Source organism: Nicotiana tabacum, chromosome 11 (assembly GCF_000715075.1).
Source record: "Nicotiana tabacum cultivar K326 chromosome 11, ASM71507v2, whole genome shotgun sequence".
Classification (NCBI taxonomy): domain Eukaryota; kingdom Viridiplantae; phylum Streptophyta; class Magnoliopsida; order Solanales; family Solanaceae; genus Nicotiana; species Nicotiana tabacum.
In genome coordinates this window covers 80057192-80078328 of record NC_134090.1, presented here as the reverse complement: position 1 = coordinate 80078328, position 21137 = coordinate 80057192, and the positions used below count along the sequence as shown (strand labels likewise).

General features: G+C 40.9%; 2 protein-coding genes across 2 annotated transcripts; both read left to right on the top strand.

The window, feature by feature from the left end:
* Nucleotides 1–322: 322 nt before the first annotated feature.
* Nucleotides 323–1717, top strand: LOC142165914 (uncharacterized). Its single transcript, XM_075224302.1, has 3 exons — nt 323–493; nt 572–1297; nt 1412–1717. The coding sequence occupies exons 1-3, from the start codon at nt 323–325 to the stop codon at nt 1715–1717; spliced, it is 1203 nt and encodes a 400-aa protein (XP_075080403.1).
* A 1815-nt stretch (nt 1718–3532) lies between these two features.
* Nucleotides 3533–4255, top strand: LOC142165913 (uncharacterized). Its single transcript, XM_075224301.1, has one exon. The coding sequence runs from the start codon at nt 3533–3535 to the stop codon at nt 4253–4255; it is 723 nt and encodes a 240-aa protein (XP_075080402.1).
* Nucleotides 4256–21137: the final 16882 nt, after the last annotated feature.

Genomic DNA, 21137 nt, shown 5'->3' with positions numbered 1-21137 from the left:
GTTACATTAAAATCTGCACATCAACAGAATGTCAGCAGTTCTGGTAACAAACAGATAAATATCCTACAGGAAAAATCTGGTCTAATGGTTACAGCTAACATTAAGGAAATTGAAGGCCAAAGTAATCAGGCAAACAGGGACCTGGATGAGGAGTCAACAACCCAAAACTTTCTCAATGTTGCCAAGCAAGGAGATTTATCACCTAGGCACATTGAGCCGGTTAAATCTACAACAAAGAGAAAAAACAAACAAGTCAAAGAACCATCTATCCCAACATGAGGGTACAAATAAGGAGAACAATGTCCAAACCTAAAAACCTTTAATGGATGCAATTATATGGAATGTGAGGTCAGTAAATACAATGCAAGCATTTGAAAGGCTGATTACAATGCACAGAAAACATCACTTTGAGTTCATAGGAATCCTTGAGCCTATGCATCAGTCTCACAAAATGGAGAGGTATAGAGCAAGAATTGGTTTGGCACAGGCTGTGGTGAATGTGTCAAACAAGATTTGGGCTTTTATTGATGAAATTTGTGAGGTTACTATTCTATATAACATGACTCAATAGCTGACTTTGAGATTGACGCACACTGAAACACATTTTGAGCTCATCCTTACACTAGTTTATGCCAAATGTGATCGCATTGAAAGAATTGAACTATGGGATACTTTGTATGCAATGGCATCAGATATGACAGTACCATGGCTAGTTAGAGGCGACTTTAATGTGATATGGGACGAGGAAGAGAAGTATGGAGGCTTGCCAGTTTCTCTTCTTGAAGTAGATGACTTTAGACATTGCAGCAATACCTGCAACTTGACAGATTTGGGATTTAAAGGAAGCATATTTACATGGTGGAATGGAAGATCAGAGGAGGACTGTATTTTTAAAAGATTGGACAGATGTTTTGGCAATAATGAATTGCAACAGACCTTTCCTGGATTGGAGGTAACTCACCTGTCCAAAATTGGGTCTGATCATTGCCCGATGCTGCTGAAATGTGATATAGAAACTCCTCCAATTAAGAAGTCATTCAGATTTCTAAACTTCTGGACAAAGCATGAAACCTTCAAAGAGGTAGTGAAGGAGAATTGGAATGCTGATTTTAGTGCTAACCCTTTCTGCATTTTTAACTACAAGATAAAGAAGCTTAAGCAAGCACTATCTACCTGGAGCAGAGCTACATATGGGGATATATTCCAAAAGATTGCAAGCCTTGAGGAGGTGGTCTTGGTTCATGAAATACAATTTGAAGTCAATCCTACACAGATGAACAGACAAAGATTACGACAGGTCCAAGCTGGAATGATTAAATATCTTGCATTAGAAGAAGAATTCTGGAGGCAAAAAGCTGGCATGTTATGGTTCAAAGATGGCGATAAAAACACTAAATTCTTCCATGCTTAGGTTAATGGGAGAAGGAAGAGACTGAAACTATCAAGGATCCAGAATAGCCTTGGTAACTGGATTGAAGAAGATAACTTAATAGCAGAAGAAGCACTAAAGTTCTACAAGGATCAATTTACTGAGAGTGCAGTTCCTAATGCTTTTGATATTCTAAATCATGTACCTTCAATGGTAGAGAGTGATCAACATGAAAGATTGATGGCTTTGCCTTCCAATGAAGAAGTGAAGAGAGCAGTTATGGGGTTGAATGGGGACTCAGCAGGTGGACCGGATGGCTTCACTGGAGCCTTTTACCAAACATGCTAGGAAATCATTGAAGAAGATGTAGTCGGCATGGTCAAGGTTTTCTTTTGCGGTCAGCAATTGCCAAAGAGTGTGACACACACAAACCTGGTTTTATTACCAAAGAAAAAAGAAGTTATGACCTTTGCAGACATGAGACCAATCAGTCTCAGTAACTTTGTTAACAAGATTTTCTCGAGGGTTATTCATGAAAGGTTGGTTGAATTTTTACCAAACTTAATCTCACAGGAACAGGCAGGTTTTGTGAAGGGAAGAAGTATAGTTGAGAATGTACTGTTAACTCAAGATATCATTAAGGATATCAGGTTGAGAACAAAAACAGGCCCAAATGTTGTGATTAAACTCGACATGACAAAAGCTTATGATAGGCTATCATGGCTATTCCTAACCAAAATGATAAGGAAGATGGGATTTCCTGAAGCGTTTATTGGATTGATCTTTGATTTGATTGGGAATAATTGGTACTCTATTCTTATAAATGGGCAGCCAAATGGTTTCTTCAAATCTTCGAGGGGAGTTAAGTAGGGTGACCCTTTGTCACCAACCCTATTCATTCTAGCAGCAGAAGCAATGTCTCGGGGATTGAATTCACTACACACTAACCTGTATTTCTGTGGATTTGGAATGCCAAAATGGAGCCCAAAAATAAATCATGTCTCATACGCTGATGATACAATCATTTTCTCCTCATCTGATGAAACTTCACTGAGACTTGTCATGGAGGTTTTGCAAGCTTATGAATCATCGTCTGGTCAACTGGTGAACAAAGCCAAATCTGCCATATACCTGCATCATTTAAAGGATAATGAGGTGATTAACAAGGTTGAAAGTATTACAGGTATAGGAAGACAATGTTTCCCTATGACCTATCTTGGCTGTCCTATTTTTTATGCAAGAAGAAGAAGTGACTATTACTAGTGATTAATCACTAAGGTCATGGACAAAATACAGTCGTGGAAAGGCAAACTCCTATATGTAGGAGGCAGAGCTGTATTGATCGCAAATGTCATGCAGAGTATCCCTATTCATATGTTGTCAGCAGTTAATCCACCAATTTATGTGATCAATAAATTACATAGCATTTTTGCCAAATTCTTCTGGAGCAGCAATGTGGGAGGCAACTCTAGACATTGGTCATCGTGGACTAACCTTTGTATGCCTTATGTGGAGGGAGGCAAAGGCTTTAGGTCCCTACATGATGTATCCAAGGCACTATTCTGTAAATTGTGGTGGAATTTCAGGACAAAGCCCAGTTTATGGAGTGCATTTATTAGTCAAAAGTACTGCAAGAAACTAAATCCAGTAATTGTACCTTGGAAGCATGGATCCCACGTGTGGAGAAAAATGCTAGAATGTAGGGACTTGATTGAGCATCAAATCTACTGGAAATCAAGAATGGGATCAGCTCAATTCTGGTTCGACAATTGTACTGAGCTGGGAGCCTTATATTTCCAAGTGCCTGCAGAGTTTGGTATTGATGAGGATATTCAAAATGTCAATGATCTGGTTGAAAATGGTATGTGGAACTTGGAAAAATTATTTCAGACTCTACTTGAAGATTTGGCAAACCACATTTTGCAGAATATTAGACCACCAAACGAATGTGCAGAGTTAGATACACCATTCTGGATGCTTAAAATAAAAGGTCATTTTTCAGTGAAGTCTGCATGGGATTACCTGCGAAGAAGAGACAACCCAAGATTAGGTTACAGGATGATATAGGTCAAAGGCTTACCTTTCAATATATCCTTCTTCCCGTGGAAGGTGTGGAAAGCCAAACTGCCACTTGATGATTTCTTGCATAAAATAGGATACTCCATGCCATCAAAATGTTGGTGCTGTTATGATCCTAAGGAGGAGTCATTAGTATATTTGTTCTTCATATCCAATGCAGCTAGGAGTGTTTGGACTTACTTCCTGAGGAGAGCAGGAATTGCATTAGAAGGGTTATCATTACAACAAGCAATTACAAAGTGTTGGACAACACCAGTTGTTCCCAGATTGAAGCCAGTCTTACAAGCTTTACCTGCATGCATTGTATGGGAACTTTGGAAGAGAAGAAACAGTTTGAAATATGGAAAAGCAGTGTCAGTGAGCAGAGTTATTTATGAGGTGTCATCTACTATGCAAGCTCTATTCCAACTAAAAAAGCCTGGACTACATGTGCCTCACGAGTGGCTGGACTTACTGACAATGATGGAGCAATACACACCTCGATTGAAATTTGATAAAGTGATATGGGAATTTCCTTCAAGAGGGTGGATCAAAGTGAATACTAATGGAGCATGTAGAGGGAATCCGGGAAGGAGTGCAATTGGTTTCTGCATAAGGGATGAGGTAGGAGATTTGATATACGCAGAAAGAAGGGAGATTTCTGAAGGAACCAACAATGAATCAGAAGCAGTAGCTATTGTGGAGGCATTGAAGATGTGCAAAAATCTTAATTATTTCCAGATATGGCTGCAGACAAATTCCTTGCTATTAAAGAACATTATAGAGGAATCATGGAAGCCTCTTTGGTGTATTACGGAACATGTATAGGAGATTTTAATATTTAAGGAAAGAAGTATCTTCAAGGTCACACACATATTCAGAGAAGGGAATACACTAGCAGACCACCTTGCTAATTATGCTCTAGATGAAGGAAATATTGAATGTCATGGTTTCTGGGATATGGACTCAAAAGGAAGGAGGATTATTAATGAAGATAAGATGCAATGTCCCTACATAAGAGTGAAGGTTGCAAAGAATTAGGAGGAAAAGAGGCTAAGGCAAGGCTCGTGTAAAATAAGAATGGGCACAAAGGGAGACAACCCTATCTGAGCATAAAATGTCATGTAACAGTTGTACTAACATTTTGGTGGAAGGCACGTGAAATGACTAAAAGGTTAGCATGGGAAAGTGACAATTTTGTTTTCTATGCACGAATGTCTTCTTCAAAAAACCAAGCATGGGAATTATTCAAAAACAAAAGACAAAAGACAAAGGCATGGAAAGATGGACTGGTTAGTAGGTGTCGATCAACAGGGAAAGCACATGAAGTCTTTTTGGTCGAGGGGCTGGAAGTTCATTGCACGCATGATGGTAGGATATGATTTTGGGAATCGAGGATGTTGGTAAAACAAAGGAACATGGGATGGACTTCAAAACAGTTCACACGTCTTTGTTATTTGGGAATTAAACAACCTTTGAATAAAGGCCTTTTTTTATTCTAACAAATTTGCTTTTTTGCAGGAGCTATATGGGAATATAAAAATGTTGGCATGTCATCTTTGTCTATTTTTAATGAAATTTCAATTGGTGGTATTAATGTTTTGCATTCATTCCAATGGAAGGGATTTAAAAATAGGCAATTTCACATGCCATCACATGTCTACTTGTTGCACGCTTTTTTAAAATCACATGGCCATTACAATGACCATCACATGCATCCACAGGGTAACGCTGGATCGAGGTGTTGCTCATACCATCACATGACTTTGCACGCTTGGAATCTGCAAATTGTTGATGATCGAGAAGGAAGCATGCTACATGTGGAGTTGGCAGGATTTCGAGGAGTCAAATGGGCATTAAACAAATGCCATACTATTATTAAATTGCACGCCTATGATAAAATATGGGAAGGAGGCATGGAGTCCACAGATCGAGTAAGGCCGGATAGAGGTGCTGTCGATTTTGACATGGGAATCTGCAGAAACAACGCACAGGTCTGGCATGGGAATAGGAAGAGTGGTCTGGACAAACAAGGCCCTCTTGGAATTTTAAAAAAAGCTAACATTGGGTGGAAGAGTTGGTACATTTTTTAATACATGGATCATCTCCCAATCTTGGTACACACAAGCCTCATCGCATGATCCTTGGAAGAATCATCGCATGCTCCTTGGAGAAAGAATGGGCACATGCAATAGGAAGACATGTGCTTTGGGAATTAGGAATTAAATTAATTAACAAAGTTCACGCCTGGAGTCTTGAAAAGCTAAGCAGCACAAGCACTTTTGATAATGGACGTCTGATGTTTCACGCACAAAGTGCACGACTGTCACAAAGTGCACGCCTGATGTTCAAACACTTTTTACACAATGCACTTTCTATTCATGGCATGCCTGGTCATGAAATATGGTCACCAATTGTGGGTGAAGAAGAGCGGAAGATGCACATGAGCAAAAATAGTGGCTACGAAGGAAATTACTGGACAAGGGCTATCTATGGCATTTGTTATTGGATCACAATGGACAACAGGCAGTTGTACCATAAGGATAATGGACTCAAAATGCTAGTTTGGGCAAGTAAAGACTACAATAGATTTCATGTGATATCATCGTTGGACATTGTGTTCAACTTTGGTAATAGGATATTTGTAGCTTTCAAAGTTTATTTCTATATTGTTTTAGACTCCTATGACAGTTGTTGTCTTTTTTGTTAATATATATAAAAAACAAGCCCTAGGCTATGCCTAGTGGATTTACTAAAAAAAAAACTGCTCCTTCAACTCTTTCAACTCTGGCGGGGCCATGCGATATGGCGGAATAGAAATGGGCTGAGTGCTCGGAGCCAAATCGATGCCGAAATCAATATCCCTATCGGGTGGCATCCCCGGCAGGTCTGAAGGGAAAACCTCAGGAAACTCACGAACCACGGGCATAGAATAAATAGAGGGAACCTCAGCACTAGAATCACGAACATAAGCCAAATAGGCCAAACACCCCTTCTCGACCATACGTTGAGCCTTCACATACGAAATAACACTGCGGGTAGAATGATCGGAGTCCCTCTCCACTCTAAGCGGGGCAAATCTGGTAAGGTTAAGGTCACAGTCTTGGCATGACAGTCCAAGATAGCGTGGTAAGGTGATAACCAGTCCATCCCCAATATAACATCGAAATCGACCATGTCTAGAAGCAACAAATCCACGCGAGTCTCAAGACCCCCAATTACCACCATACAAGAACGATGGACTCGATTGACCATGATAGAATCACCCACCAGTATAGACACATAAACAAGAATGCTCAATGAATCACTAGGCATGACCAGGTACGGTGCAAAATAAGATGACACATACGAATACGTAGACCTTGGATCAAATAGCACTGAAGCATCTCTATCACAAACCAGAATGGTACCTGTAATGACTGCATCTGAAGCCTCAGCCTCGGGCCTAGATGGAAGGGCGTAACATCGGGGCTAGGCCCCACCACCCTGAACTACCTCTCTAGGAAGGCCTGTTGCCGGCTGGCCTCCACCTCTAGCGGCCTGAGCTCCACCTCTAGGACCTCTACCTCCACCTCTATCACCTCTACCCCTACTTCTAACTGGCTGGGTGGGCTGTGGAACACCTGGTGCCTGTACCATAACACGAGAACCCTGATGCTGAGAGCTACTCGATGCTCGAGGGCAAAACCTAGCAATGTGACCTGGATTACCACAAGTGTAACAAGCCCTCGACTGCTAAAACTACTGGCTCTGTCGACCTGAATGACCACCTCAGAAACTCTAAAGCGGCGGTGCACTGATGGGAGCTGGTGGTGCGCTGTAAGGCTGCTGATCAGAATAGTGCGTCTGAGAATCACGACCACCTGAAGTGCCATAGGAGACCTGGAGAGCTGACTGAAAGGGCCTAGGAGGATGGCCTCTACCATATGAATCTCTACCTCCAGATGAGGTACCACTGAATCTGCCTGAATGGCGGGGCCTCTTATCCGACCTATGACCACCTCCTATGACAGAACCATCTCAACTTTGCGGGCCACATTGGCCGCCTCCTGGAAAGTGATCTCACTCCCGGCCTCCTTGGCCATCTGAAGACGAATCAGCTGAATAAAACCATCAATAAACCTCCTCACCCTCTCTCTCTCGGTGGGAAGTATGACAAGAGCATGGCGAGCTAGATCGATGAACCGGGTCTCATACTGGGTGACCATCATGGAACCTTGCTGGAGGTGCTCAAACTGCCTCCGAAAGGCCTCCCTCTGAGTCACGGGGAGAAACTTCTCCAAAAATAACGTTGTGAACTGCTCCCAAGTCAAAGATGGCGAACCGGCTGGTCTAGCTAAGCAATAATCCCTTCACCAAGTCTTAGCGGATCCAGACAGACGAAAGGTAGCAAAATCAACTCCATTGGTCTCAACGATCCCCATGTTCCGAAGAACCTCGTGACAACTATCCAGATAATCTTGGGATCCTAAGTAGATGCACCGTTGAATGTAGAAGTGAAGAGCTTGGTGAACCTATCCAGCCTCCACAAAGCATCGGCGAACATAGCCGCTCCATCGTTGGTCTGAGCCACTACACCCGGCTGAACTGCCACAGCTGGTTGAACCGCTGGAACCTGAACCTGGGGAGCTACCTGCTCCGGAGTGCACGTAGCAGGAGTTTGAGCCCCTCCTCCAGCCTGAGAAGTGGCTGGTGCTACAGGAAGCAAACCCGCTCGGGTGACACTCTCCATGAGGCCCACCAATCGGACTAGAGCGTCCTGAAGAACTGGGGTGGCAATGAACCCCTCTGGGACCTGAGCTGGGCCCACCGGAACTGCTGGGGCCGGAACCTCCTCCTCAAAATCAACCTGAGGCTCCGCCACTGGACTGCTGCTCGAGGCTGAGCTTTGCCCCTACCTCGGCCTCTGGCATGGCCTCGGCCTTGCCCTCTGGCACAACCTTGCCCTCTGCCCCTAGTGGGAGCTGCTGCTGGGGGCTCGGGCTGCTGAGCGGTAGATGAGGAAATGACATCTACGAAGAACAGAGTAGAAATCCAATTAGCATTTGAGGAACAAATCCGTACGACAAGAAAGAATAAATGTGAAATTTTCCTAACTCTATATCCTCTGGGGGATAAGTACAGACGTCTCTGAACCGATCCCTCAGACTCTAGTGAGCTTGTCCGTGAGTTGTGAGACCTATGTAACCTAGCGCTCCGATACCAACTTGTCACGACCTGGATTTTCCCACCCTCGGGAGTCGTGATAGCGCCTACTAGTGAGAGCTAGGCAAGCTAACCCTTAACTACCTTCTTCATTAATAAATTACTTCTTTTAACAATTATCGGTGATAGCACGAAAATAGCAGAATTAAATAAATAAGCAGAAGACCTAAATTAAATAAGCTGAACAATAATGCGAAAGTCAACATATGCCTCTACCCAAGAACTGGTGTACATCACTCACGAACTACTAAAAGTACTAAATACAACCGTTTGAAAGAAATATAGCACTGTTTGTCTCGAATACATGAGATAACAGAATGAAATATAAGATAGCGGAGACGCGAGGCCTGCGAACGCCTACAAGGCTACCTCGGTGTCTTGGTGGACTGAAGGCTGGCTCCCGCGCTACTGCTGTTGTCCAATACCTGGATCTGTGCAAAAGAGCATAGAGTGTAGTATCAGCACAACCGACCCCATATGCTGGTAAGTGCCTAGCCTAACCTCGGCAAAGTAGTGACGAGGCTAGGACCAGACTACCAAATAACCTGTGCAGTTCAAATATCTATATGTACAGTGAAAAAGAAATACAGGAAATAATCAGTCAATGTGGGAAGGGGAAACATGTTGTGGGGAGGTAATAGTTCCAAATAGAAAACCTCAATAAAAGAAAGAAGCAACAAAGCCAGAATATCAACAAGAATCAGAATTCAACGATTTGCACGGAATCACCCTTCGTGCTTTTACTCTCGTCCTCACCCAAATAATATTTATAATAAAAATGTGCACGGCATCACCCTTCGTGCTTTTACTCTCGTTCTCACCAAATCAATCGTATCATAATAATGTGCACGGCATCACCCTTCGTGCATTTACTCTCTTTCATCACCACATAGTCAATGAATATCAGTACGGAATGGTACATCGTATGGCACGGCATCACCCTTTGTGCCTTTACTCTCTTTCCTCACCACATAGTCAATGAATATCGGTACGGAATGGTACATCGTATGGCACGACATCACCCTTCGTGCTTTACACTCTTTCCTCACAATAACAAACAATGCACGACATCATCCTTCGTGCTTTAACACTATTCCTCACCCAAACAACAATCACAAACAAATGGGCAAGGGAGTAGGCAAATAATGGTAGAAATCAAGGGAATGCAATTAAACAGCTAAATCCCGGCAAGGGAACAATATCCATAAATCTCAACATCCCGGCAAGGGAGATAATCAACAAAGCAACAAATATCCCGGCAAGGGAGCAATTTAATAACTCTTGCTCATTCTTTTACTTTTACTTCTCAACTCACTTTACCACTTGAGCCAATGCTCCAAATGGTTCAATTATCTCATATACTTTCACAATTCGTATTATAACTCGAGCCAATGCTCCATGAGGTTCAAAGATCACAATTTATTTCACATGCCTTTTACAACATATAGAAATCATCATAAAGGCATGAAAAATACAACAAAAATCAGAATATCCGCAATATAAAGACTCACGGTGATGCTAGATACCAACGTATAGATACTCGTCACCATGACTATACGTCGTACTCGACAATTGGCACATAGCAAATAAGACTCAACTCTTAATCCCTCAAGCTAAGGTTAGACCAAACACTTACCTCAAACTTCCACGGCTAATTCAATCCTCAATTACCGCTTTTCCTCTTGAATTTGGCTCCAAACCGATTGTATCTATACAATAATGACTTCAATACATCAATAAATGGTAAAAAATGTGAACCCAATGCCTAATTATAGCTTTCCAAGCACTCTTCCCAAAATCGCAAAAATCGATCCCGGGCCCGCTTGGTCAAAACACGAGGTTCGGACCAAAATCAAATCACCCATTCACCCACGAGCCTGAATATATAATTTATTTTAAAATTCGACCCCTGTCACACCTCCTTTTTGCGCGCCCAGCCCCGAAGGGTTTAAATGCGCGAGGGGAGTTTTTCCAATTTAAGTGACAATATTCGAAATGGGATTATTTATTTAATTCAGAGTCGCCACTTGGGAAAGGTTTGGCTTTTGGTGTCCCAAGTCACCGGTTTATCTTGAATCCCAAATCGAGGAAATTTTCGACTTTTCCAAATGAAGTCTGCGAACCAGAAATTCTAAGTAAGGAATTATGTTGACCCGAGGGAAGGTGTTAGGCACCCTCGAATCCCGTGGTTCTAGCACGGTCGCTTAAATTGTTATAATGGCTAAATATCTGATTTAAATACATGTTATGACTTATGTGCTTTTATTAAGTTTAAATCGCTTTTATTATTATCATTTATTTTTATAGAATTGCAACGTCGTGAAAATGTATCTCGAACTACGTTGCAATCAATGCACCCGTAATTGTTAAACACACTTCGACTCCGTTGAGATTTGGAATCGGGTCACATCAATGTGCACCCGGGTTTTAAGAATGTAATTTAATTAAGTCGCGCCTAAAGAGTCTAGCGCATTATTATTTTGTAGGAAGCCATGAAATTCACTAAAACGGCCTATCCTGAATTCTAAATACTTATTATGGTTGTTTTATTGAGGGCCCGCAATTTGCATTTTTATTTGGCGAGGCTCGTCTCTATTTTAGAAAGGGTATCCTAAAGTGGCTACATTTCTAATGCATTTGTCTCTAAAAATAAAAGAAAGGATTACGTGCTAATTACATGCTTGACCAGCTTCGGATCCTTACTTGATTGTCTGATTTTATGAGGCGTGAATTATTTAGTGCCTTATTTCATGGATGAGCATGTTGTTAAATTGTCAGGGGAAATTAACATACAAGATTAATAGAACTGTTAAAAAGCTTATGATAAATGTTCTTCAGATCTAAGTTTGAAACTTGCTTATTCAAACCAAATCAGTGGAATTAACTTATCGGAAACTATTACTAATAGAGTTTAAATAGGATCCTGTGAACTATCTACAAAGATTCAATAAAACTAAGCATCATATTTGGTAAGCTTAAAGCAATATTTTCTATACATGCAGAATGTCAGTTAAAAAGGTTACCTAATTATCTATGTGTTAAAAAAAACACTCATGCATTCCTTATTAGACAACCCCTTAAACAAACGAAATCACAATTTAGGACGAACTGAGCTACGGTTAAGTACAAGGCTACCTAACGTGTTTCTTTATTGAATTACAAACTAAACAAATTACACAGATCTTAATAACATTTGTAAAACTGTAACTGCAACAAACGAATGATTAAACTCCTGCATATCTTTGATTTCATGCTTTCATTGTTACATCAGATGCAAAGTCTTAGTATGTACCTGGATGTCGGATACAACGGAAGAAGCAAGGGGTCAGTAGGACAATAGAAGCAACACCAAACGACAGCAGTAACAGCAGGTACAAATAGGACAGCTCCCAGTGCAAGATTCAGTTAGAACCGATAAGAAATGTTAGAAAGGTAGCAGCAAACAATGCAGTAGGAACAATACTCCAAGACAGACCAAATCCAGGAGAAACAGACAATGTGAATCAACCAATGAACTCAGCTGATATTTGAAGGAAAACAGAGTTGATCGAACAGGTTGAACAAGACTGAGAGTCAAACAAACAAGGCAGAAATAGTTGTTGATTTTCTGTTTATCCCTCTCCCTATCTCCTTTCTTTTCAAGAATCCAATATCAGTCTTCATTTTTGAATTTATACTTGAGTTATCAGAAAGAAACCTTTTCCAGTTTTTACTGTTTTCCCCCAGAACTTCAGTTCTCAAAATTCAGTCTGGGTTCTCCCTGTGTCTCTCTATATATCTATATTATTTCCTCTCCTCCTCTCTTGTCTCTCTCTATGTATGTCTGTGTGTGTATACCTCTCAGTGTGTATCACCCTCTCTCTCTTTCAAATTCTCTTTTCCTAGTATCAGGTGGTATCCTTTTCCTCTCCTCCTCTCTATTCTCTATCTCCTCTATGTATCTTCTATCCGATCTCTTTATCTCTGTCTGTCCCCCCTCCCCTTTTATAAGCCTAAAGTCATACTAAACACAGCCTGTTCAACAACCAAAGAAAACCCCTCCCATGTGGTCTGTCTTGTTTCAGTTTCCACTTACTTTAAATATAAACCAACTCCCATGATATTCCCTGGCAGACTCATCTTTTAAGTGAGGTTTAATATTTCTAAACTAAAGCAGGATATGGGCAGCAGGGCATAATCTGACAGCATATGCTGTCAAACTATTTTAAAATCAAAAACCCCTTTATGCAGGAAACAGGCTGTGCACAAATGCACCTGTGGTGCACAAATGCACATGCTGTGCACAAGTGCACATGCCCTCCAATTAAGAACTTAAACAAAGCATTCCTTTTACATTTCTGATTCAAATTAACGACCATAAGTAAACAAACTCAGTTCCTAATTGATTCAACAAATGCTTAGCAGAAGATAAGTCGATTTGTTATTGTTCGGACAGCTGAAACTAATTGACGACATATGTCGACTCGACTATACTAGTTATAACACATACAATCGTAACCAAAATCAGACATTTAACAGTATCGACACATGATTTGAATTACACTGACTAAGCAAAGTGGTACTCGAGGAACCAATTGATCAGTACAAATTTGGAATTCAACTAATTGCACAACGAATACATACATACACATTATCAGAACAAGTAGAAGAAGACAACTCAATCAAACAAAACAAGGTTCAGGCAAGGTGGACAGGACGCAGTTGGTAAAAATCTGAAACAGCCATCACACAACAACAATAACAGCCTTTTAAACAAAACATGGATTAACAGAATAAAGAAAAGAGAACAGAACTCACCTTAAATCCCGAAAAATCAAAACCTTAACTCGGACTCGGACAGACCTTTCTTAAGGCTGAACGGACTTTAATCGAAGTGTTTCTCAGATGAGAAACACTTCGATTAAGGTCCATTAGACCTTAATTTCTTTGGCTCGAACAAGACAAGGACCAGTGACGAGGAACCCTAAGGTTTAAAAACTAGATCCGGGATTCATGCTTCCCTGGTCAGATTCGGACCAAACCAAGTATGGTTTGGTCACGAGGGGGATGTGGGGAGTGTCTGGTATGAATTTAGGGCAGATTGGTGTAGATCGAGTTTGACTCGAATCTTCAAATGAAGATTCGAGAAGATGGGAAGGGATTCGAACTAAGTAGTCAACAGATCCATGTTTAGGATGGCAAGGGGATTCTATGGTGTTAAGGGCGGGGTCACCGGCGTCCGTGCCGCCGGTTTTCATGGTGAAGGGTACAGGGGCGGCTCTAGGGTTTGGGGTTCTGGTGAAGACGACGAAGGCTGGGGTTTGGATAGGGGGGCAGGGTAAGGTAAGAGGCTTATATATGGAATGGGTGGGTCGATCTCAACCGTCGGATGAGGCACGATGAAGGGCCAGGATCCTTCAGCTTGAAGGAAACGGTGTCGTTTCATCTTTTAGAGGGTTTGGGTCGGTCCGAGTGGAAACGGGTCGGGGTCATTAGTGGGTTATGGGGAGGTGATCTTGGCCGTTGATCAATCTGAGATCAACGGACCAGATCATACTGGATTAAAACGGCGTCGTTTAGACACCCTGGGCATCAACTGGTCTGGACCGGGCAGGCCTGGGTTTTGGGTTGAATTTGTTTGGGCCAATTTGTTAAAATTGGCCCAAGTCTGAAAAAGGAAGGGGTCTTTTTATTATTTCCTTTTCTTCTTCTTTTTTTTTCATTTTTTTTTAAAAAAAAAAACAAAACTAAGTAAAAAAATCAAATTAAAATTAAATAACACTTACACACACATTAAAATAATTCAAAACAGGTAAAAATCAAACAAAACAAAATCACGGACAAAGATGCCTGTTTATGATTTTCTATTTAACAATCGTGTTGCGGTTCAGATTACGCATGACACGTACATTTTTTGTATTTTGTTTTAATAAGGTAAAAATGGGCAAAAATCACAAATAATTAACAGAGTGCCATGTAAAAATCCAAAAATTGTACAGCAGGACCCATTGTTATTATTTTTTATTTCTTTTGGAGCGATTGTCGCGCGAAACAAAAATCACGTGCTCACAGCTGCCCCTCTTTGTTCGGAAACACGAAGAGTTTTCGTGCAAAGATAAAGTGAGCGTGTATGAGCGATTTTTGCCTATGGACTACTCCGTATGAAGCATGTTTTTTTTTTTGAAAGATCTGACCGAATCTTGCTTCAAAGATTTCCTACATATCCTGGGCTAAACAGGAATCAGGTCAATGTAGTTCGAGAAGCTTTGGTAGCTGGGACTACCATGGGATTGCAATGCTTGCTGTTACTGCTGCTGCTGTTGTCACTGCTGCGTCACTGACCGCCTTATTACAACCAAAGGAAAATTGGAAACTGAACTAACTACTTATATGCATGTCAACTGCGAGTTACAAGATTCCTATCTATGATTCTTTTGCGACTTGATCTTGGGTCTTAGCTGATTGTGCTTGGAGACTTTGATCCGAATCTTGATGCTTGCGAGTTGCGGCGACCTGTTCAATCTTTGGGATACTGAGTGAAACGCGACTGGCAGAGTTCGGGACCTTAGTCAAATGTTGGAGTCAATCTGCCTTCCATTTACTCCGATATCTCGGGACATCTTCTCTCTTTTTTTTTTCTTTTTCTTCTTTGATTCCGAACTGAGACTCATCTCGTGGGTCGTTTCGATCCATGTGGCTCGAGGTTAGACCTGCGGGAGAAAACAAACGAACGAAATTTTCTGCCCCAGTTTCACTAGGAAAATTCCGTTAATTATTCGCTAGGAAGTTTACAAAATTGATGAAGGAAGATAAAAATGCTTAGTTCAGGACTGGAGCCCTAATAACGACTAGCTGGGGAAAGGTTCAGTTTAGGGTTTAAAACCCTAATGCCGAACAAAGGAAGAATTCAGTTTAGGGTTTAAAACCCTAATGCTGACTAAAGGAAAAATTCAGTTTAGGGTTTAAAACCCTAATGCTGATTGCATGGAAAAGCTCAGTTTAGGGTTTAAAACCCCAATGCTGGCTGAATGGAAAAAGTTCAGTTTAGGGTTTAAAACCCTAATGCTGGCTGAATGGGAAAAAGTTTAGTTTAGGGTGTAAAACCCTAATGCTAACTGAAAAGGAAAAAGTTCAGTTCAGGGTTTAAAACCCTAATGCTGACTAAAAGGAAAATTCAGTTTAGGGTTTAAAACCCTAAAGCTGATTGCATGGAAAAGCTCAGTTTAGGGTTTAAAACCCTAATTCTGGCTGAATGAAAAAGTTCAGTTTAGGGTTTAAAACCCTAATGCTGACTGAAATGAAAAAAGTTCAGTTTAGGGTTTAAAACCCTAATGCTGACTGCATGGAAAAGCTCAGTTTAGGGTTTAAAACCCTAATGCTGGCTAAAAGGAAAATTCAGTTTAGGGTTTAAAACCCTAATGTTGATTGCATGAAAAATCTCAATTTAGGGTTTTAAACCCTAATGCTGGCTAAAAGGAAAAAGTTCAGTTTAGGGTTTAAAACCCTAATGCTGACTGAAATGAAAAAAGTTCAGTTTAGGGTTTAAAACCCTAATGCTGACTGCATGGAAAAGCTCAGTTTAGGGTTTAAAACCCTAATGCTGGCTAAAAGGAAAATTCAGTTTAGGGTTTAAAACCCTAATGTTGATTGCATGAAAAAGCTCAGTTTAGGGTTTAAAACCCTAATGCTGGCTAAAAGGAAAATTCAATTTAGGGTTTAAAACCCTAATGCTGATTGCATGGAAAAGCTCAGTTTAGGGTTTAAAACCCTAATGTTGGCTGAATGGAAAAAAGTTCAGTTTAGGGTTTAAAACCCTAATGCTGACTGAAAAGGAAAAAGTTCAGTTCAGGGTTTAAAACCCTAATGCTGGCTGAATGAAAAAGTTCAGTTTAGGGTTTATAACCCTAATGCTGACTGAAATGAAAAAAGTTCAGTTCAGGGTTTAAAACCCTAATGCTGACTAAAAGGAAAATTCAGTTTAGGGTTTAAAAACCCTAATGCTGATTGCATGGAAAAGCTCAGTTTAGGGTTTAAAACCCTAATGCTGGCTGAATGAAAAAGTTCAGTTTAGGGTTTAAAACCTTAATGCTGACTGCATGGAAAAGCTCAGTTTAGGGTTTAAAACCCTAATGGTGGCTAAAAGGAAAATTCAGTTTGGGGTTTAAAACCCTAATGCTGATTGCATGAAAAAGCTCAGTTTAGGGTTTAAAACCCTAATGCTGGCTAAAAGGAAAAAGTTCAGTTTAAGGTTTAAAACCCTAATGCTGACTGAAATGAAAAAAGTTCAGTTTAGGGTTTAAAACCCTAATGCTGACTGCACGGAAAAGCTCAGTTTAGGGTTTAAAACCCTAATGCTGGCTAAAAGAAAAATTCAGTTTAGGGTTTAAAACCCTAATACTGATTGCATGAAAAAGCTCAGTTTAGGGTTTAAAACCCTAATGCTGGCTAAAAGGAAAATTCAGTTTAGGGTTTAAAACCCTAATGCTGATTGCATGGAAAAGCTCAGTTTAGGGTTTAAAACCCTACTGCTGGCTGAATGGAAAAAGTTCAGTTTAGGGTTTAAAACCCTAATGCTGACTGAAAAGGAAAAAGTTCAATTCAGGGTTTAAAACCCTAATGCTGACTAAAAGGAAAATTCAGCTTAGGGTTTAAAACCCTAATGCTGATTGCATGGAAAAGCTCAGTTTAGGGTTTAAAACCCTAATGTTGGCTGAATGGAAAAAGGTTTAGTTTAGGGTTTAAAACCTTAATGTTGGCTGAATGGAAAAAGGTTCAGTTTAGGGTTTAAAACCCTAATGCTGATTGCATGGAAAGCACAGTTTAGGGTTTAAAACCCTAATGCTGGCTGAATGAAAAAGTTCAGTTTAGGGTTTATAACCCTAATGCTGACTGAAATAAAAAAAGTTCAGTTCAGGGTTTAAAACCCTAATGCTGACTAAAAGGAAAATTCAGTTTAGGGTTTAAAAACCCTAATGCTGATTGCATGGAAAAGCTTAGTTTAGGGTTTAAAACCGTAATGCTGGCTGAATGGAAAAAAGTTCTGTTTAGGGTTTAAAACCCTAATGCTGATCACATGAAAAAGCTCAGTTTAGGGTTTAAAACCCTAATGCTGGCTAAAAGGAAAATTCAGTTTAGGGTTTAAAACCCTAATGCTGATTGCATGAAAAAGCTCAGTTTAGGGTTTAAAACCCTACTGCTGGCTAAAAGGAAAAAGTTCAGTTTAGGCTTTAAAACCCTAATGCTGACTGAAATGAAAAAAGTTCAGTTTAGGGTTTAAAACCCTAATGCTGACTGCATGGAAAAGCTCAGTTTAGGGTTTAAAACCCTAATGCTGGCTGAATGGAAAAAAGTTCAGTTTAGGGTTTAAAACCCTAATGCTGACTGAAAAGGAAAAAGTTCAGTTCAGGGTTTAAAACCCTAATGCTGACTAAAAGGAAAATTCAGTTTAGGGTTTAAAACCCTAATGCTGATTGCATGGAAAAGCTCAGTTTAGGGTTTAAAACCCTAATGCTGGCTGAATGGAAAAAGTTCAGTTTAGGGTTTAAAACCCTAATGCTGACTGAAAAGGAAAAAGTTCAGTTCAGGGTTTAAAACCCTAATGCTGACTAAAAGGAAAATTCAGTTTAGGGTTTAAAACCCTAATGCTGATTGCATGGAAAAGCTCAGTTTAGGGTTTAAAACCCTAATGCTGGCTGAATGGGAAAAAGTTCAGTTTAGGGTTTAAAACCCTAATGCTGACTGAAAAGGAAAAAGTTCAGTTCAGGGTTTAAAACCCTAATGCTGACTAAAAGGAAAATTCAGTTTAGGGTTTAAAACCCTAATGCTGATTGCATGGAAAAGCTCAGTTTAGGGTTTAAAACCCTAATGCTGGCTGAATGGAAAAATTCAGTTTAGGGTTTAAAACCCTAATGCTGATGGCTGGGGACAAAATTCGAGAACAACAACTGACTTCTCTTTTTTTTTTTGAATTTTTTTTTGTTTAAGTAAGGATAAAAGGGAGTTTCGTGGAAACTTACCTTTCGAGTGAATTCCTTATTGCCAAAATGTTTCTTGTACCCATGTACCTTCTTCTTTGGGCGATACCTGCCTCTTGCACGGTTGTCTTGGATTAAGCCTGTTTGAACCTTTTCAGACAAAGAACACTTGTTAGTTCGGGAAATGACGGTCGATTTGGTGACCTTGATCGTTCCCGGTTGCCTTGTTGCATCTTCATTTCTGTCGCGAAGTCCCGCTATCGATTTGATTCATATGTCGGAACCCTCTAGACTGCTCAAGCTTGCATTTCCATATTCTGTGATGACTTGCCTCGTAAGGCTCCTTTTTTTTCTTTTCCTTTTTTTTTTGTCCCGTTTTGCTTGGAGGTTCCCAACGGGGATTTTATTGGAGGTATTCTGTGGGGATTTATACAAAGGGAAACTCCGTGGGGGAATATTTACAAAGTGGATTCTTTGTGTGGATTTTTGTACAATGGGGCATGCTGGGGATTTATTTCAAAGCGGGCTTTCTAGGATTTGTTGGGGTAAGCTTGTTGGGGAATTTTTACAAAGGGACTCGCTGGGATGTGCTGGGGAGATTCCATTTTTTTTTTGATTGGGGAGACTCTGTGGGGATTGTACAAAAGGAGAGACTCTGTGGGGATTTGTACAGAGGGAGATTCTGTGGGGATTTATCTGAAAGTGGACTTGCTGGGGGGAAATTTCTCTTTTCCTCTTTACTTTAAACACCATCACACATCATAATTCATCAGGCTCGGGCAATAGTAACAATGAAATGAGGTGTTTTCCTTCATGAAATGGGATTCCGTGCAAACAAACCTGCCACCTGCCCTTTCCGGTGTATCCTGAACTTGGGGTTAAAACATAAAAGAGATTCGAAAAGAAACAAAGAAAGGAGAAAACAAATTTCAGGAAGGGAGTGTCCTTTTCGAAAGACTTATCTGAGGAAGATAACGCTGGCTTTAAATGACATGACATGCTCTTTGGACTGGACGCCTGACCTTCCATGAACTTGCGTTTCCCTGAACCAGAACGAATCTGTGATTCCAAACCGGTGGAACTTTGCCGAGACTTCCTTGGGGTAGAGTCATTCTTTTTCGGCCAACAGCGCCCTTTTCGGGTTTTCGCTGGCTGACCTCTCTCATTTCTCTTCCTGTCATCGCTTGATAGCACTCTTTATGAGTTTTTTACTAAAACAAGCTCTCTCATTTTGGTTTCTCTACTCCCGTCGCCTCGTGGTGCCCGAAGGTTTTCACCGACGAGACTCTCTCATTTTATCTCTCTCAATCCAGAGTGTGCTGGTCTCCATTTGCGACGCTTATTGGTTCCCCACCATATTTGGTAACTGATTTGAAGGCTTGTACTTGGTAAAGAGAGGTAGACGATACTAACTTCTCAACTGCTCGACGTGCCCCGGTTTCAATTTCAGGGCGAATGGGATTTTATTGTTGGTGTGACTGAACCTCAGGGAGAGGCTGCCTACGTATCCTTTCGGAATCAAGTCAAACGTAGTTCAGGCCTCAATCAATGTTTTGTTTTGTTTCCTTTTTCTTTCTTTTTTTTCTTTTCTTTTTTTTCTTTTTTTTTTGTAGAGAGGATTGGGTAGTGTTTAGGAGTAGTGGGGGATAAAACCTTCGCCATTTTCAAATGTGTCAGGACCACTGGAGTATGATCTAGACGTAGTATCTCTTGACTGCATCTGCATTTACTGCCGTGTCGGGGTCATTTCCTTCGATATCACCTAAATACAATGCTCCTCTCGGCAATATCTTCCTTACGATGTATGGGCCTTTCCAATTTGGGGCAAACTTTCCTTTTGCTTCTTCATGATGCGGCAGAATACGCCTCAGTACCAGCTGACCTACTTCGAAATTCCGAGGTCGGACTTTCTTGTTGTAAGCACGGGCCATCCTTCGTTGGTATAACTGTCCGTGACAAACTGCGGCCATTTGCTTTTCATCAATCAACGTCAATTGCTCCAGTCGAGCCTTGACCCATAAACCAAAAGATAAGGAGTCGCTCCCACCGATGTGCGTACTGTAGTGCGGTACCCCAATAATGCAAAAGGTAACTGCTCATGCCACTATCGGGAACTTTGGATCGTTTTCCTCAAAATCTTCTTGATGTTTTTATTTGCAGCTTCCACAGCACCATTGGCTTTCGGCCGATAAGGAGTAGAATTCCTATGCGTTATCTTGAACTGCTCGCATACATCTCCCATCAAGTGACTGTTCAAGTTTGCTGCATTATCTGTAATGATAGTCGCAGGAATACCGAAACGACAAATAAGATTTGAGTGTACTAAATCTACTACAGCTTTCTTAGTGACCGACTTGAGAGTGACAGCTTCTACCCATTTTGTGAAGTAATCGATGGCAACCAGTATAAACCTGTGTCCATTCGAAGCCTTCGGTTCGATTGGTCCAATGACGTCCATGCCCCATGCGACAAATGGCCAAGGTGCAGACATGGGATGCAACTCCGTGGGAGGTGCATGAATCAAATTACCGTGCACCTGACACTGATGACAC

What these genes read in the sequence shown, in the direction of transcription:
- LOC142165914 (XM_075224302.1), top strand. Translation starts at nt 323, where the DNA reads ATGGATGCAATTATATGGAATGTGAGGTCAGTAAATACAATGCAAGCA. An exon ending in TTGGTTTGGCACAGGCTGTG is followed by an intron (nt 494 to 571) that starts GTGAATGTGTCA and finishes ATGACTCAATAG; the next exon opens with CTGACTTTGAGATTGACGCA. An exon ending in ACAGACAAAGATTACGACAG is followed by an intron (nt 1,298 to 1,411) that starts GTCCAAGCTGGA and finishes TTCCATGCTTAG; the next exon opens with GTTAATGGGAGAAGGAAGAG.
- LOC142165913 (XM_075224301.1), top strand. Translation starts at nt 3,533, where the DNA reads ATGCCATCAAAATGTTGGTGCTGTTATGATCCTAAGGAGGAGTCATTA.